Here is a 16,451-nt window from a genome sequence, read left to right as displayed (position 1 = left end):
CCCAATCTATCTGTTCCATACCTAGAGATTTGACTGCATCTAAATATTTCCCCAGATACCAGTAAAAACTCGATTAATGTTGTGTATTTTTTTGTAGTTTCTTTCTTTAATTTTGACGTTCTCTGTGATTAGCTGAGGGAAAGTGGATCGTTTTTAAAGCATAGAAATTTCTCATATGATACATTCACATATATTATACATACATATATAGAAACATACATAGGAGGTATAGGATGGACAAACGCATGCTCAGATATCCTTGACTTTTAAACAGGAGACTGTACAGAGCTCGACCTGATGTCTAAAGACATTTTTTCTCCGATTCTGATGTTAATAGAATATTTTAAATTATTACTTTTTACTTTTTGTATTTTGTTTTACGTAGTAGTAGTACAATAGAATTTTAGTTAATTAGTTTAATTTCAATTTATAACAAATAATTTCGCATTTTGTATGTTTTTTAGTTGATCGAGAAGCTGCGCATTTTTAATAATTTGTTATAGGGTTTTCTTCCACTTTGGGAATCAACATTCAATATGCGTGGAATTCATTACAACAATTTAAAATACATATTATGCCTAAAAGTTTTTGTTTCGTTTGTTTCGCGTTGCGGAGCTCTGCGCTTGGGTTGATATCATACTCGTACTCGTGTTTATGTGTGTTGTGTTTATCGCTAGTTTAAAGTTAAACTCTTTATGCAGTAGGACACTTAAGAATATTAAATATTAATATCTCTTAATGGCTTATCAACTAGGGGCGCCCAATGCCAGGACAACACAGGTTCAGCAGATGCAGTTCCAGGACCGTCCGGCAAGGGCATTAATGTGTTTTACTTCCTTTTTGTAGTACATTTTTGTACTCTTTTTACATTGTTTTTCTTTAGTTTCTTTGATGGTTTTTTTTTTTTTTTTTTTTTTTTTCGCGTAGCCTAGCGGTTTGTTTAGTTAATAGTTTAACTAAGTATAATCTACGTATTTACAGATGCTACAGTCTAGGCTAATTTGTGTTATTTTTGAGTTTTTTATGGGCTGGATAAATGCCTTACAATTTTAGTACGATTTACAATGTGTGTTTCTGTTTGTGAAGACCTCTCTCACTAGACTAAAGCGTACCACTAGGCTTACGTCTAAGTGTCTTACGGGTGTAGTCCATCAATATTTATCAACCTTTACATTTGTTTCTTTTTTTATGTTGTGTTGTGTGCTGCTGTTTCTTATCAACTATTTTATACATTCTTCGATCCTTTCATCAGTTTTTCATTCATATTTTACAATCTATTATTATTGAAATCTGTAAACGGTTTAACCATCAAATATTGTTGGACGACGCGTTGATGTTTATAGATGTTGTTGGATGATAGACGATGTATGATCATGCGATTTACAAATTCATTTCATGCCAGCAGGGGAAGGGGCTTGGACATTCTCTTCATTTGGTGACAGAAATGATTTGGTTTATCACAAGTAATGGTGTTTTGGGTAATGGTAGTGGTACATACATATATACGATTTGAAGATGGGCTTCATCCGAGCAGAGACCCCCAACGGGAGACGCTGCTGATGAATCCCATTTAATTAATTAATTAAAAAATAAATAACAATAATGCAGACTAAAAGAGTAAAGCATAAATGTGTGGGGGAGGGTGCTGAATGCGGGATGCGATGAAGAAGTAGGTGCAATGCAAGGGGGGCAACGAATGTTGCCAGCAACACGTTGCAATTGCAGCAGGGAGAGCGCACCACCAGGTCGCGCCACAGCCACAGCTCAATGTTCATTGATTGTCAAATCAATCAGCAATCATCAGTAGCACAGGTAACTGTTGTTGAAAAAGTCGTAGCGGTAGTCGTACTGCTGCTGCGGATGCTCGGAACGGTGCTCCTGCTGCTGTTGCTGCTGCTGCTCGCGCTGAAAGTTAGTGAACCAACTCGATGTTGCGGCAATTCGCAACAGGTATTTTCATTCCTTGTGATGCGGCTGCTGCTGCGATCCTCCTCCTGGCTGCTGCGACTGATGCTGATGGTGATGCTGCGACGACTGCTGTTGCTGCTGCTGCTGCTGCTGCAGATGCGGTGGCATCCTGGCCACGTGCTGGGACATGGCTGCGTCCACATGCTGCGCCTGATGGTGCTGGCTGTGGTGGCCCCCATGCATGGGCGGCGCCACGGGGCCATGCCCGTTCATGTTACTCGTGCCGGCCGAGGACACTGCACTCGAAGCGGCAGTTGCCGTGCTGTTGCCCTCGGACTTGTCGCGTGGCAGCAAATACACCGAACCATCGGCAGCCTGCTGCAGACTGTAGTCGGCCGGCGAGCAGGGATTGCCTTCAGGATCGCGCAGATACTACAAGGAAAATAAAAAGTTAGCTGTTGTTTTAAATATAATTAAGAGGGGAAAGACTCACCTGGAACACGTGACGATGGAGCATTGCAAACTTGTTTGAAATGCGCTTGCGCTCTCCCTCCAGGTGGGCGCGGTCCTGGCTGAGCTGCGTCTTGCGCTTGACGACCGCATTCACCTCATCCTCCAGGGAGAGGATCTGATCCAGCTTGCGCTTGCGGCAGTTCTGCGCAGCCACCTTGTTCTTGCCACGACGACGAATATCCCGGATGAGGGACAACTGGTTCTCGCTCAGGTCGTACTTGGACAGGCGCTCGTTGAACTCGTCCATCGGCAGATTAATGATGTCCTGCACACTGATGGGTATGTTCAGGGAGCGGGCACGCTTCTCGTCGCGCGTCAGGTGCTCGTCCTCCGCGGTGGCGGCAGCAGAGCTGCCGGCAGCCGCCTTCGATGCGTTCTTGGTGGCCACCAGGGGCTTCTTGTCGCGCGCCTGGGGTCTGGGGAGCGAGCCGCTGCTCTGGGGCAGGGAGTAAGTGTGATTCAGCTGCACCAGGTCCTGGGAGGTGCGTGGAGGTGGACGAACCCCATAGTCGCCGGGGAAGTTGCTGCTGGCCCCCATGCCGTAAGCCTGCTGATGGTACTCCTTGGAGAGAGCCGGCCCCATGGCGCCGGTATCGCTGCCGCTGTTTTGCGGCAGGCCGGCGATTCCTCCGCTAGCCATGCCCGCGTATCCGGCATCGTACTCGTACTTGATGCTCTGCGGCTGCGTCTGGGGCTGGGCCGTTGCCGGAGGGGCTGTGGGAGGCAGGGCGCTGGGAGCCTGCTTGTGGGGATCGCGCTTGCCATAGAGCTGGTGTTTCTTCTGGGCCACCGGCGGCTGGCGGGTGGCTGTGCTGATGCGTGAGTTATTGTAACTGAAGTCGTAGGGGCCTCCGTACTTGCCCTGGTGGTAGTCCTGGGCCGAGTCACTGCCCTCGCCCCACTCCCCGTCGGAGAGGGATGGCACCCTCTCGGAGCCCATCGAGCTGACGGCACTGTCACTGCTGGCGTCCAATCTATCTGTTCCGCCCTGAGCTGCACCTCCACCGCTGGCCAGGATATCGGCGGTCATGCCAACCGCTGCGCCAACCGACGAAGCGCCACCGCTCATAGATGACACACCGCCGCCGACGGACGATCCGCCATTAGCTGTGCCGTGATTTCCAGGGACCAGCTGTGCGGTGCTGGCCGAGTGGCTGACATGTCCACTGCCGGTCAGGCCCAGGACCGAGGAGTTGTTGCTGGTGCTGTTGTCCACCATGCGACAGAAGCCTAGAAGGAAAGAGAAAACATAAGACCTTAGTTTTTGTCTCTGTAATTTTGGAAACCGTGATCCTTGATTTTGCACTCCTAGCGGGAGCACTTCGTTTAAGAAATGAGGGACATAACTAGTTCCCAATGACTTGGCGAAACTTTCATTCGATTACGCAATCGGAACCAAACCAGTTCTTCTTCTGGAATCAGTGACTGTGACCTAACCTACATCAGTATATTTCAGGCAGAAAAATCTACACTTTCTTCGATTATTTAGCACAAATTTACGATCCCGCATCCGACGGACAATGCGATTCGTGGCGGAATATGAGGCCCAGTCAGTGGCAAAAGTGTGCAGTCATTTTCCATATTTTAGTCGACGACTTATCTTATCAGGCGATAAGGAATAAATATATGTACATACATACATATGTCCATATATGTAACATGCTCGTGGTGCTGTCAACAACACGTCTCTCTTTCTCGCTCAATACCTTTTCACATTGCGAAACAAGCAAAAAGAATGGTTCTTCAGCGTCAGATCAAAGTAATCTTATCGTGAACCGTGTCTGGGGGGTTCTTCCAGACGAAAGAGGTACACACATATGTACATACATACATACATACATACATATGTACATACCTGTACGTAAAGATTGCATTTTCCCCCTCTCGTTTATTTCCACCACTTGGACTTAATTAGTCAAATCAATTCGTAAGCTGATTAGGAGGGGCTGCTGGCTTATATTATTTAGTATAACTGCCTCATCAGCAAGGTCAAAACCCATAAACATTGATGACTTGACAATATATGGCGGCAATAAATACAGATACACCTCGTGCATCATACATACATATGTATGTATGTATTTATGTACTTAAATATGTATGCATTTTCATGTGTTCGCACGCGAGAGCAGGAAAGCTGTGAATGTTCGAATGCATCGGTAGCGGTTTGCGTTAGCGTATAAAACGTAAGATTCCAAAACACATAACGGAAATCATAAAGATAAGCGTTAAAGCCAGGGGCAGAGCACGACACGTTCCATGATGAGCGAAAAAACAGACAAAACTCGCGCAAAACCGAACAAATTCAAAATTTTAGCTTTGGGGGTCGACGACTTAATACCCATTCAGATCAACTGCCACTTATTTTCCAAATTTGGTGTTAGCGCTAATATGCTATCTAAGTGTTTTCCAACTTATGGACAGGTTTTAAAGAAGAAATCTATATGTTAAAGCGGATCAACAATAAATACTTATGTGTACTTATGTATACATGTATAGAGATAAGTGTATGTATGTATCCTATATCCGCAAGGGTATACCGAGTGAGAACGTCTTTGTTTCTCAAAATTGCGATAAATGCCTATGCAAACACGTAACCTACTAACGATTTGGCATTCCTAGTGGGAGATATTGGCAACTATTTCTAACCTCTCCCTCTGCTGCGTTTTGTCTCTCTCTCTATCTCTCTTCACTACCATTCACTCTTTAAGCTTTTTTCTTAACGTTTTTATTTTCTGTTTCGAAAACGATGACTCAGCAGTTTAAAAATAGTAAACAGCAAACAGGCGGGCGGCAGCGATAGAGACAGCGACGGCGACAGAAAAAAAACTTGCTGAGCGGGCATTAGGCAGCGTCGACGTCGAAGTCGACAGAGCGAGAGAGGGAGGGAGGGAAAGAGATAAACGGAACGTTCTTATTGCTGATATCAGCAGAAGCAGCGCGGCGACAGCGACGCCGCAGCAGCACAAGATCGCCGTGCGGCATGACTAATGAAAAAATTGTTACGCGGCCAATATTTCGAATGGGCTTTTGTGCTTTTTGTTGCTTATGCTGTTCTTTTATAAATAACCACCCGCCCATCCACCCACCCTACATATGTATGTTAGCATAACACCCAACCTGCAGCGTGCTCTCACTCTCACCTGTTGGATTTTTAAAATGATCCCGTTTTTGTATACGCGCCGAGAGCGATCGAGAGTGTCTTTTTTTCGGATGCGTTACCCACGCGCGTCATCAACCGTTCTAAATTCGTTGTGCATACATACACACACACAGAGGCAAATCAGCCAGGCAAGAGCGCGAACGTGAGGAATAGTTATCTTAAATTTGTGCCAAATGCGTCATTAAATCACTTATTATATTATTTCCGCTAATTATATTTAGTGTCGATCCACAGCACGTTGTCTCTACGTAATAGATTTTGTTATATTTTTTGTTTGATTTATATTATAACTTTTTTGTTTCATTTCTCGTTTTCGTCGGCCACTAATATTTACTTTACTTTTGTTCGTGATTGTTCGGATTCGAATGATTTGACTTCACTCTCTGCGCGCTGCTGCTGCTCTGCCGCGCTTTGCTCTGCTCTGCTCTGTTCTTGTCGCTTTGCTTTTCTCCGACTCTTTCGCGCCCATTGGGTGTCTGCGTATGTGTGAGCTGTGTGTCCGCAAAAACGTACGAATTATTTGTCATCCGAATCAAGCGCGAAACCTGAGAGCGATCGAGAGAGCGAGACAAAGTTCTAATTGTACGACACAATGTTGTTTGTGCTTATCACACAAGAACTCGGGCAACGGCAGAAAATGTTCTGAGTGTGTGTGAGAGAAGGGAGGTTTTATCTGTGGCTATTGTTCTGTTCTCGGTCTGCTCATTTTTGCTCATTTGCTCATTTTTAAGCTTTGAGTAGGTAAGCTTTATGCGATCTGAGCGAGTCAAAGCTCTAACATTTGACACTAGTGTGCGATTCTGTGATAAATTCGACTCAAAAGCTTTGTACTTGGCGTTTAGTAATTTTTGAATATAAATAAACATCCACTTTTGGGTACAAAAATGTACAAACTTTTTACTCTAGGGAAAAGGTGGCGATGCCACTCAGTATATGAGAAGGTAATTCTGGTTGATTGGATATGCTGGCTGTACTTACTCTCGTTCATGTCCATCAAGTGCAGATCCTCATCAGTTAGGAAAGAGTTCATGAAGCCATCCGTTTGATTCATGTCCGAGGAAGTGTTCTGTTGAAACGATAAATCGATTGATAATCGATTCACTAACAAAGATCGATCACCACTTACCGCGTAGTACATCATGTCGTGTTCCATCTTGTAGGCATTACCGGCGGCGGCCGCTGCGGCAGCGGCTCCCTCCGCCTCGTGACTGGAGTTGGTCAAGTGCATGCTGGAGGTGACCGCCGATCCGATATTGTGCCCGTAGTGGGGCTGTCCTGTGGCGGTGGTGGCGGAGCAGAGGTCGCCCAGCGGCGCATTCGGGTGGTGCAGCATGGCCGCATGGTGTGGCGGCGGCGGCGGTGGAGGGGGCTGCAGCGGCGCTGTTGCCGGAGATCCGTACTGTCCGTGCTGTCCCGGTACTGGAGGGATGGGACCACCGCCGACGGCGGCGCCGTTCGAGGGACTGCCTTGGTACGAGTAGCCGGGATAGTGCGGATGATGGGGATAGGGCGGCATGTCCGAGACCCCGCCCACCATGCTGGGTATGGGACTGAAGTAAGTGGCAAAGTCCTGAAGACGCTCCATGGACACGCTGCGGTTCAGGCGCTGCATGCGGCTCTGCAAGAGAATAGAGTGCCACAGAGTGGGGGACATTGATTAATACGTTGATCCTTCTTCATCGCGACCTATACAGCTGTTGCTGTGTTGTGTTGATGTATTAACAAGGTGAGAAGGGTTTCGTTCCGTTCCATGATCCAAGCTCCATGCTCCATGCGCTGGCATTATGGAATATGTATCAATAAGCGATCAATCATCATCCCAATGCGCCACGAAGTTCTCTAGAAATCCGAGACTCTCGTACAACAATAAACAAATTTCGAATTGCGCTACAAGTAACAATATCTGAGATACCCCCCGACCCCTGCCTGTTCCCTGATGTAGGGGATGTGAGGTGAGGAGAGTGAGGAGGTGGGTAAGCCAAAAAACGTGCACAATGTATCAATCCGGCGATTTGGTTGCTGGTGGGGGCCCACAAGAGATCGATCAACATGAAATTGAAATAAAGTTTCGTATCTTTGAAATTGACAAGTGCTCTGGGATACCCAGGGCCCACAGCCAGCGGTCTCTCTCTCTCTATCTCTGTTTCTGCGTCTGGGCCTGTCTTTTATTTTATTTTTCCTGTAAATATCTTTGGTGATCGACAGGCCATGCCACAGCGAGATCGTGAGACGACGACTCCAACAACAACAACTAAGACTTCATTAGGCCGCCTTTTGTTATTGTTAATTATTGCAGGGTTTTATTTATTTGCTTAACTAATTCCCAGAGACAGAGGCAGTCCCCAGAGCCCTCAGAGATCTTTGCATACTTCCAGGAGTCTGCGCATGCGTGGGTGTATGCTGTCAGATGCTCCTCCACTTATCATTAAAGCACTCTACTACTCACTTCACACACACCGATTCCGATTCCGATTCCTATTCCTTCTTTCTTGGCGATCCTTCGCCTCCAATTTGTTAATGCTAAATGCAGGGACCGCAGACCGACCGCAATTAAGATCTCTCAGAGATACTCGAACACGGGACTGACGTTGATGCTGATGCACTTTGACATTGACATTGCAGAAGAGATACAGATCGTCAGATACAGAGTAGGTGTCAAAGAAAAAGCCGAACCGATGCCGTTCGAAGCAAAATTAAATTCCGACAAAAGCGAGTTATTTTTTTGATGGTGGATCGATCCTTTGCGCGTTGTGGCCGATCATTGACTGACAGTAGCCAAGGCATCGTCGCACACACCGACGGATGGATGGATGGATGGATGGATTGTTGCTTTGATGCACTTCTCGATGTGTGAGTGAGATGCTGTGCAAACAACCTGCCTCTGCATCTGTGTGAGTGTATCTAATGAATGCTTCAACACGCTCCTGTACCGCAAACAGGTATGTGCCCAGCCGCACTTCAGGTAGGAGACGGAGACGAGCATTGGGCGTTCACTTCCAGCCAGTTGCAGCAAGCAGTCAACTATTTGTGTGTACCTATGTGTGTATCTTTGTATCTGAGTGTTTGCTGTATCTGTGTGTGCGCTCTCGTGTGTAATTTGAATTGTCACTGTCGTGTCATTAACTTCTGGTGTTAGCTGTGGCCACAGTCACAGCCCAAGCCCATTGTGTGTTACGTTTCTCACACGCAAACACAAAATCCAACTCCCAACTTAGATACGGTAGCCGATCTTCCAATCTCTCTGTGCCTCCATCATCCATAGCCATATGTGTAGCGATCTGATGTCTCTCTGCTTTTGAGTGTGCGGAAGAATCTATTTTCTAACATCTTAAGGTCAACCTCAAGCGTGACAAAAGTGTGTTGGAGAGGAGGAGCAGACAGAGCGGACAGAAATTCCTTTGACAGACATTCGAGTCCTTATGGCTTCTCATGTGTAAAACACTGCTTGAGCAAGACTTCTGTTTGAAAGTTCCCTTTTAATCAAATTTCTATATAAATACGGACGTTTCTTCATATGTAGAGTGAACCCCTCCTTTAATAGCCTGCGTCGCAAGTTTTCATTTCAATTTATATCAAATTAAATTCTGGTACTTGAAAACACTTGAAATATAGTTATTGTTTCTGTTAGGGTAGATGATTCATAGCTCAAACAGAATAATGACTGTGAGAATCATTAACTGAAATTGCATTTGAAATTACTGAGATTTTAGAGCCAAAATTAACTTGTTGAGCGCATTTAATGGGGAATAATTTGTAATAAGTTATTAATGTTCAAGTTTTTCCCTAAAGTTCGTCTACTATAAAACAATAAATTTGATGAATGTATCTACAATGTCTGTTCAGACTTTTCCAAGAAATCTCCCATCCATCAATGGAATCGAAGGGGAATCACAGATCACAAAAGATCTCCGTCAGCTAGCGTTATAGATTGTTTTTTGGTTTAGTTTGTGTTTGCAAACTGTTAGTATACCCCTTCCATCAATGTCTAACCGTTTCTACAGCACTGATACCCCTTCTATTCCCTCCTAAAACACCTCTTGCTGAGCCCCCTCCCAGGTATATACACTTGATACAATATTTTTTGTCATTAACTTGATTTATGTGTGTGCACAAAGCGGAATCCCATGACAGCTTCAAGCTCTGAGCCTCCGCTTCATTCTCCCCAATCTCCGCTGAAAGCCTCTGCCGCTGCCCCTTCACCTCTTCCGTGTCTGCTCCATCAAATTGTTTACATAAATTGAATTAAAAAACTGAGCAAAAAAAGAGGCAAGAGTACGAAGAAAAACAACAGAGATGCTGTAAAATAATTAATAAAGTTTTTTTCGCTTCTGCTGATGCTGTTGCTGCGCTGATTTCAGCGTTAAGCTTTTTGCAAATATTTAAAATTCACATAATTAAAGCCGTGCAAGGCGATTAGGAGAGGCAGAAGGGGGCACAGAGCACGATGGCAAGGGACAGACATTAAGAGTTGAATTTTTTGTGTTTCTTCTGTAATTCGCGTGCGGCGCTAAATGGAGATTTAATTGCAGGGGCTACTGCTGGGCTCCCTCCACAGATGCAATCAAGGCGGGGGGCGCCATGGCAGTGACAGGGGCATTGCAGCGTTGAGACGGTAAAGTGCCACCGAATTCAATAAACACTTTGCCGGACGGCCCCCTGCAACAGCCACAGCCCCATGAGGAAAAGTCAAGTGGCACATTGCATGCGACAAAAAAAGAGACACATAATGCGAAAAAAAGCACACAGCAAAAGCAAATAAGAAAAGAAAACTAACATTCGGGCTTCAGATACCCTTAAGCCTATGACAAAACGTTGCAGAACTGTGAACTAATACTCTGAAATATCAGAGCAAAGCAAGGGGGCGAACGTGAAAGTGACTTCAAAAGTTGAAAGATCAAGATAGTTCAAAATTAAGATACCTTCTGACAACGAAGGGTACGCAAAATCAACAGCAACAAAAGTGTCCGGTAATGAATGCAGGCGCCGCTCCTCCCTCTTCGCTGACAGAGAGAGGAGCTTAACCCGTGAGTGCAATTAGCAGTAAAGTGGGAGGCAGAGAGCGAGAGAGAGAGAGATAGAGAGAAAGGGACAGAGACAAAGACAACGCATACATGTATTATCAGGAAGTTGGCAGCACAAACATTACATAATGATCCGCGACGACCGATCCCCGATCCACCTGATGGATCATTGATCATTCCACGACGGACGCTCGGATCAAAGGGAATCAGTGAGCAAGTGAAAAAACAAAACTCTATGCTAATGACACGTTCTGTTTAACAGTTAGTACCCCTAGAGACAAGACACAGAAGAGAGGATTTAGCCAACGCACTTCCTGCGAAGAGCCTGGATGCCATCAGATCAACAGATCATCTTGCTCATTAAATGGCTTTGCCGCAGAGAAACAGCCGAGAAGAGACAACCTGCTGCGCTTTCACAAAAACTGCGACGCACCACATCAAACGGAACGGAACGGAACGGGATTCTCCAAGTGCGGTGTCTAGGGTTAATCCTCCTCATCTGCAGACGACTGCCGCACAGCAGAACAGAGCTGCTGCTACCGCAAGAAGAGAGAAGAAGAGACTTTACGGTAATTTGTCACTGACTTCGTGACTGCTTGGACGCCTCTCGCTCGCACTCACACACTGTGTTCTTGTGGCCATTGTTGTGGTCTGTGTTGTGTCAACCACACATTCAGTCACTCTCTCCCTTCAGTGTTGGGCTGAGAGAGAGAGGGAGAGAGAATTTCATTCAAGGTGCTAGCTACTGTTTGTAGTTGTTGTTGTTGCGCACTTGTTCTGAGCTCCGATTTTTGGTGGCTTAAGAAAGCAGAAAACTCAAATAATTCATGGAAAGCTAAGTTTTTGTAGCCTAGGTCTTTGAGGATTAATAACAGATCCTTTCTAACCAAAAGTTGTGTAATATTCGGACAACAAGAATAGAGACCCTTCTGGTCGAGAAATAACACCAAGAATTCGAGAAAAATAATAAGGAGACCATAAAAACCTGAAAAGCAGAGTTTGTGCAGCAAGAGCAAAAGAAAACCAAGATGGAAGACAGACTCAAAGCTAAAGCAAAACTTACATACAAACATACATACATACATATGTATGTACATACATAAATATATTTGTACATACAGATGCACATACGAGTACCTATGGGTACCATACATCCATACACAAACATATATTATTTTAACGTTGCTCGCATTCGACTCACAATCATAATTTTCGTTGTTGGCCGGTTGTTGTTGTACATTTTTGATGAGCAGTTACAACAAAGGCAGAAGGGAAAAAATCCGTCAGAGGCAGACAAGAGTTTGAGGCAAAGAAGAAGATGGGCCAAGATTGTTGTGGCTTGATTGACGAACTTGGGGAACTTGGCTGGAAACGGAATAAAAGCGGTTAACAGAGCGCAGGAGAATACAGAGGAGAGAAGAAGAGAGGGTGGCACATGTACAACCAGATTTGAAGCTTTTGTACAAACAACAGCAAGAGCAACAGCTCCTCCAGCTTGGCTCAAGAGAGCAAACGCAAGCAGAGGAGACCCAAGATCAAGTGCTCCAACAAAACAGTGGAAGACGAAGAAGATTCTCCGCGGTGAGGGGTGGAGTGGAAACCACGTGAAGCATTCAAAGGGAGAGAGAGGGAAGAAAAGAAAGAAGAGGCCCTCGACAAAAGCAAAGATTGAAGCACAAGAAGAACAAGAAGAGGGAGAAACACAAAAAGAATAAGAATACCGAAAGCCATGTGCAAAAGATCCTTGAATTATCCAGAAAACAGGGGCGTAGGATAAGTTCTTCTTTTAAATACTAATCAAATTTAATTGATAATTCGATAATTCAGAAATATAGCAACACTACGATGTCAATCACATTTGTACAAATGTATGTACATTTGTCAAAATGTCAGCTGTTTTGTTGGACCAAAGTGGAAGTTAGGCTTAAACATACTTGAAATAACTAAATTGGATCGAACAATGTAAGTAGATAAGTTTTCAATCGCAAAAGTGGGATTTTTTATAAGAAAATGAATTTCAAACAAATTTTTCACCCTCCAACGAAAGTTATCTTGTGAGCCACTGACGTCCACATACGCCTTTACAGAATATCACTTATGTATGTATGTCTGTACATATGTACATATGTATACCCCATGTTCATACACATTTAGAGCGATCAACGGATGGCAGCACTTGAATCGCGCGCATCCGCATCAAATTATAAATAAATATATACATCTGTCTGTAGTCTGTAGTCTGTAGTCTGAAGTCTCTCTCTCTCCCCAAAGGGATTACGATCAATGCATTCCTGTTGGGATCTTATATGTTCTGATGCCTACCTGATGATGGCCATGATGGAACCCAGCGGCAGCTGATGGTTGGCGCTGGAAGGCGCTGCCTTGGGCACTGCCCACGCCGCCATAGTTGGCGTTAGCCTGCTGCACGGCCCGTTGGTGGGCGGCAGCTGCAGCAGCGGCATGGTGGGCATGGGCGTGGTGGTGGTGAGCGGCAGCTGCCGCGGCATGATGGTGGCTGTGCGGATGCGCGTGGGGGTGGCCGTGGGCATGGGGATGGCCATGGGCATGGGGGTGGTGATAGGGCGGTGCCGTGGATTGCAACATCTCGTCTAGCTCCTTCTTGGCGTCGTCATCTAAGTCAAAGAGCGGCGAGCCCACGGAGCTCTGCAAATCCTCAAAGTCGCACAAAGGGGGAAATTCGCTCGAATCGCTTTGGTCGCTGGCCGTGCTGTTGTTGCTCCTGCCGTCTGTGTTGATCTTTCGCTGCTGGACAGCAACTCCTTCGGCAGTCAACAAATCCTCACCCGTCTCGGAAAAGATCCTTGGCGATTGACTCTCGTTCAAAGCGGCAGCAGCCTGCGAGGTCGAAGCAGCCGGATCGTTGCTTAACTGCAGGATTGGGGAATTGGATTAAAGTATTTTCTAAATGTTTTCTGCAAGGGTGGAAAAGACCTACCTCGTCTTCGAGGCTTGGGAATTCAGAGAGCTGGAGCACGTCGTTCAACAGCTCATCCAGGGGCAAGCGGATGTATTCACCTGTGGAGAAGAAAGAAAGACGAACAGAATCTTAGTTGGGAGGTTCAGCAGGAAATTCTATGGATTTGTCTTGACTAACTTTCCCAGTTCCCAAGAAGTATTTTGTTTAATGTTCGAAATATTTCTTCAATACGTGATCTTGCACACACAAAATGGCATTCCCCTTGGACCCAAACATGATTATTGTTTTCCAATCAAAAGCATGGAAAATATACAAAAATATTTTGATCATTTGAATAGGATTGCGCCTGTCCCCTGGAGCTACCTTTTCCATTTCCCCAGAGGGCGATCCATTTTCTGCTCTAAGAAAGTGGCCCAAAAAATCTCCTGGGACTCAAAACAGTAGCCGTTTTTTTCCTGTGGGAGCCGAAAGACCACAAAAGATAGACAGTGACTAAAGTCCGACTGTGGAGTGGACTGGAGTCGAGTGCACGATGATCATTAATCATAATCATACAAACGTGATCTCTCAAAGATCTATCTCCCACTCCGACTGACGGAAGCAGCTGAAAAATATTGCAATATATGAACGAGATTTCCCTACGGGGCCTCCTCCACCACCCTCCCAACCGATGCTCGATTGCTCTTTAATTAATGATGGGTTATGACAGCCTGAGAGATATCTCCCAATGCTATCCCTAAACATTGGTTAAAGCTTCCCCTTTGGGTATTTAGTATTTATATCTGAACAATAGTTTTCCTGCATAAATATTGATAAAAGTCAAATATTTGCATTGGGAAAATTCTGAGGAAATTGAGGGGTTTCTTCGATTGAATGCTATCAGAAAATGACTACTTAACATCGGCAATCGGGAATCGGGTGTATGGAATGGGTGAGGAATTCCAAGAAGAGGCCCAGACCAGACGTGGGCAAACATCTAGATAAAGTGTAAAGGTAAAAGAGGGCGCAACTTGGCCCAAAGGAAAGAAAGATAAAGACTGACTCAAGTGCTGCGACGACGACGACGCCTCACGACCTTTGGCTTGGCACTTGAGTTGGGTCAAACAAAAATTAGAATAAACATTCCCAGATGGCTCCGGGGAGAGAGCTGAGGAGAGGAGATCTGGTTCTTGGTTCTACCAAAAAACATTTTGTTATTCTTACGATTGGTTACAAAACCACCAGCACAGCGCATTCCCTGCCCTGCGTTCTTCCAATTCCAATTCCACAACCATTTTGGGTCTGTTCCAATGTTCTGGCCATGTTTTTTTTTGGGATCTCTCGGCCTGTTATTTTAGGAGGGTTCTGCCTCGTTTTCCTTTTGGTAACAGTTCGTGGTCCGTTAAATTTGTGCGGTGTTTGTCGTGTGGGTTGTCCGTTGTCCATGGAATCGAATGGTTTTTTTTTGTTTTGGGAATTGTTTGCTTATCGTTTTTGGTCTTTTGGGCTCGTTCGCCCGCTCCTCGATTGTTTGTCTCTCATTTCGTTTCATTTCGTTTCTTTTACTGTTTTGGTTCGCTCGCATTGTGGCTTTAACTACAAACGAAAATATTATTCGATTTGGGTTCGTGGTTTCTGTTTTGTTTCGACCAGCAACTGTCCACCGTCCGCTGTGTCCACTGTCCGCCGTCTGTCACCAGCAATTAGGCGACACAAGGTGTGAGCCCTGGTCAAAAGAGGCGTTGATGGGGGCCCCCAGCAATTGTTTGCTCAATTGGTTAGACAAGAAAGAAAAATTACTAGCTGGGCTACCATTTTTATGGGCTACCTTTCAGGATGTTTACAGGAAGGAAGGACAGCAGTCCCCCGTAATGGAGCCGCTAATGGGGTTGATTGAACACTAAACACCCGACGGCTACTTGATATTTACCATACGATATGAAGGGGTGGTATTTACACAGATTGGGAGTGGGTAGCTCACACATCTATGTGTGGATACGAGTATTGTTTGCATAGATTATAGGCCTAATCGAAGGATAAGGAGAGACCCTTATGAAAGCATAGTGTTAAGCATTTATTGTAGTGGCTGTTCGGTTAAGACTTTTACACTGCGCTAATATTGAGAAATCTTTGAAATAGTTTTTGAGAGATTGATATGAGACTGAGGGGTAGAAAGACTATAAAAAACTGTAGTGCGTATTCATCCTGTCTTGTTTCTCTCAGTTGCTGATGATCAGTGGCTGGGCGACGAACGAGAGGTTTTGTTTTTATCGCCTCTCAGCGCTCTACCCAAAACACATGAGCAACAAAAATATGTCTTCTGTTCTGAGAGTGAGTGAGAAGACAGCATGCAAACAATTGGTTGCCCATCATTCACGAGCTGTGATCAGTTCAATCTACGATGTATCCCTCTACAAATACATATTCTTTATAGTACAGATCCGCGGTGCAATTCGCTTTAAATCCTTAGTTTTGTTTTTCCTCCCATAATGTGTAGCTTGGGCTTTTACGAACCTTTGGCTCAGACGTTGTGCTGCTGCAATGCTATGCAATGTGGATGATGACAACTGTGAAATATTCGCATTCGATGTGTATAATCCAAGAAACACAAGCGCCACAAACACAAATACACTCACTCACTGCTGATTGTTGTTGTCTTTTGTGAAAAGATTGAACACAAATTGTTGCAACAAATCGCTGATTGTTGTTGATCTTTTTTTTTGGCCAACACACAACAAACTTTGACAATTATGTAACGTTTTGACAGCCAAAGTGTTGCAGAATCAACAATGGCACACCGCCACACAACTACTCAGATATACCAGAGACACCACAGAGAGTCCACAGACACACACTCCTCCACCGATATATGTCTGCTGTTTCCGCTGCAGACCAGACAGATGGACAGACACACAGACAGACGTTAACT

General features: G+C 45.1%; 1 protein-coding gene across 6 annotated transcripts in view; it reads right to left on the bottom strand.

The window, feature by feature from the left end:
• Positions 1-898: 898 nt before the first annotated feature.
• LOC117899082 (segmentation protein cap'n'collar) overlaps positions 899-16,451 on the bottom strand; it is a 40,995-nt gene continuing 25,442 nt past the window's right edge. For 4 of the 6 annotated variants that reach the window (XM_034808853.1, XM_034808852.1, XM_034808854.1 and 1 more), the window contains 6 exons: positions 13,562-13,641; positions 12,928-13,494; positions 6,711-7,202; positions 6,563-6,650; positions 2,402-3,651; positions 899-2,340 (listed from right to left, as the gene is read on the bottom strand). In XM_034808853.1, the coding sequence (XP_034664744.1) occupies positions 1,957-2,340; positions 2,402-3,651; positions 6,563-6,650; positions 6,711-7,202; positions 12,928-13,494; positions 13,562-13,641 (2,861 nt within the window). In that variant the 3' untranslated portion in view covers positions 899-1,956. Of the gene's footprint in view, positions 2,341-2,401; positions 3,655-3,869; positions 3,886-5,564; positions 5,944-6,562; positions 6,651-6,710; positions 7,203-12,927; positions 13,495-13,561; positions 13,642-16,451 lie in introns of those variants that run through there. The other 2 variants (XM_034808856.1, XM_034808857.1) reach the window with 2 other exon arrangements.

The sequence above is a fragment of the Drosophila subobscura genome, chromosome O (assembly GCF_008121235.1).
Source record: "Drosophila subobscura isolate 14011-0131.10 chromosome O, UCBerk_Dsub_1.0, whole genome shotgun sequence".
NCBI lineage: Eukaryota > Metazoa > Arthropoda > Insecta > Diptera > Drosophilidae > Drosophila > Drosophila subobscura.
This window is presented reverse-complemented; position numbering and strand designations above follow the sequence as displayed.